This window comes from Pteropus vampyrus, unplaced genomic scaffold (genome assembly GCF_000151845.1).
Source record: "Pteropus vampyrus isolate Shadow unplaced genomic scaffold, Pvam_2.0 Scaffold1, whole genome shotgun sequence".
NCBI classification, from domain to species: Eukaryota; Metazoa; Chordata; class Mammalia; order Chiroptera; family Pteropodidae; genus Pteropus; species Pteropus vampyrus.
Window position 1 is genome coordinate 24,243,330 of NW_011888782.1, and position 2,349 is coordinate 24,245,678.

Consider the following 2,349-nt stretch of genomic DNA (forward strand, 5'->3'; position numbering starts at 1 on the left):
TTTCAGCCTTATTAAAGTATGATTGACAAATAAAAGTTGTATATATTTAACATGTGCGATGTCAAGTTTTCATATATGTATACATTGTGAAATGATTGCCATAATCGAGCTAATTAACACACCCATCACCTCACAGAGTTACCTTCTCTGTGTGTGTATGGTGAGAACACTTGCAAATTTCCAGCGTACAATAAATGATTATTAACCACAGTCCCTCTTCTATACATAAGGTCTCCACCACTTACTCATAACTGAAAGGGAGATCCTCATCTTCTGGGAGATCCCTTTATTACAATTTTACAAAAGTCTCGGATTGTCTAGGTTATTTGTCCAATACTAAACAACAGCTCACTAACCAAACATGAGCTCTTCATGCAGCTTCACAGCCCACTGGAACAGCAATATCAAGGCCACTCTGAGGAAAATCCCTTTAACATGTTGGCATATTATTGTCCACTCTACACTCTGAAGCTTTACAACTTAGATGTGCCATTTCTACACATCCTTTAAATTCTTCAGATCTCCCTTTCCACAATTATACAGTGGCAACAGAATCACCTGCCCATGGTTAGGTTTAAATAATATAATACATACAAAAGCAATCAGTAAAGTTCAGTGTGCCATGCACATTTTAGTTATCTTTTATGATCATATCTTAGAAATTCTGGCCTCATTACCGATGATTTGGTCCTCAACAATAAAATTTATTCTTTGTGTGCCCAGATAATAGAACATGCTCTAACATTTCCTCTATCACTGATATGTTCTTCATGGGAATTTGCCTCTTTCTACTGGACTTCGATGAACAATGAAGGGCTACTAAACAAAGGGATGTATTTCCTCAGCAGAACAACTTTACCAGACCTTGGGTATCTCCAACCCTGAGAATCCTGTCTTTCTTGGGATTTCTGCTCAACCGTCTAGTGAATAGATCTAAAAATGCCTGGGAATAGAAAGAAACATAGTTACTGACCATAACAATGGTCTGTAGAAATATCACTGAGCATCAGACATTAATTCAGAACAATAGTTCTCAACAGATTTTTTCTTACTTCAGAGAGTTTTTAGTCAAAAGGCTGTGATTCAACCTAGGCATTTTCTCAATAAACACCAGTGCTGATTTACATTATATCATGTTGAGACTACACTTCTATTCCCATCTTCCTGAGAATAACTAGGAACTCAGTAAACAAAATTGTATTTGGTATCTTTTTAAGTGCTAATGTTGGGAAGTTGTGGCAATTGCCCTTAAAGCCAGGTAATATTAACTACTTCTGCAACCAGTTTTGAAGCTTGCTATGTGCTAGAAACTTCAAATACATCCTCTCTTAATTCTCACAACAATTCTGAGAGGTAGTATCGCCATGCTCATTTTACACATAATAAAGCTGACATTCGAAGAGGTTACTTCACTCAATCTTTAAATGGCAAAACCAAGAAGATTCAAACCTAGCTGTACCTTTCTTCTTTGTACTCTTTTCTACTGTTTGTATTTTTGTTATGAGTATGCACAATTTATACAAAATCAATAGAATTTTTTCAAGGGTGAAAAATAAATTTTGATACTCAGAATGGGCCAACCAGCTAAGGGACACTTTCTCAAGGAATGGCACCTGACAAGGGCAGTCCTAGTGGTAAGTGTGCTTTGACTGCTTCTCCACTACTAAATACAGTACTGGTATTTCTAGCTCTAAACCCTCATAGACTTGTAAAGACTGGCTCTATTCCATCCAAATAAGTAAATTCTTGAGATTTCTCTTATCTAGCTTTTTCTCTATAGATAAAGCCATGACTTAGCCTTCATTTAGTCATTGTTAAAATGTCTGGACTTTTATGCCCACAACTTTCTATTTCTTTCTAAAAATTTATTTATTACAGATTATATTGTCTTTTGATAAACTGTTTAACAAGGCTTGTATGTGTTATCAGTGTTGCCTCATGGTTAAGCCATATGACAACCCCCATCAGCAACCAACACTTATGGGAAAGGAAGTAAAAAAAATGCTCTTATTTTTAGATCTATAAAGACATCTGATTGCACTTAAGTTCACTTGCCAGAATGGCCAGAAGAGATATGTAATCATACCTGACAGCCTTCATCATCATCTAAATGTACCAGAAAGTGAACTTCTTGTAAGATTTTCATCCATGTACTGTTACTAAATTTGAACACTTCTGAAAGGATTAGTTTAGCAAAAACAGCTTTGGGGAATCCCAAATTTCCTGTTCCAATCATGGGAAATGTGATTGATGAGAAAGATAGTTGTTCTGCAGTTGTCAAACATTTTTTGATTATATTTGCCATGATCTGAAATGTACAAAATACATTTACATAAGTTAGGGCTCAAG

General features: G+C 35.7%; 1 protein-coding gene across 5 annotated transcripts in view; it reads right to left on the reverse strand.

Moving 5' to 3' along the window:
- Window positions 1-2,349, reverse strand: part of PARP15 (poly(ADP-ribose) polymerase family member 15) — a 35,977-nt gene that overhangs the window by 18,836 nt on the left and 14,792 nt on the right. The window contains exons 1-2 of one of the 5 annotated variants that reach the window (XM_023520800.1): window positions 2,087-2,305; window positions 865-943 (exon numbers count right to left, since the gene is read on the reverse strand). The exons of 3 other annotated variants lie outside the window; for them this stretch is intronic. In XM_023520800.1, the coding sequence (XP_023376568.1) occupies window positions 865-943; window positions 2,087-2,305 (298 nt within the window). Of the gene's footprint in view, window positions 1-864; window positions 944-2,086; window positions 2,306-2,349 lie in introns of those variants that run through there. One more of the 5 variants, XM_011369971.2, reaches the window with a different exon arrangement.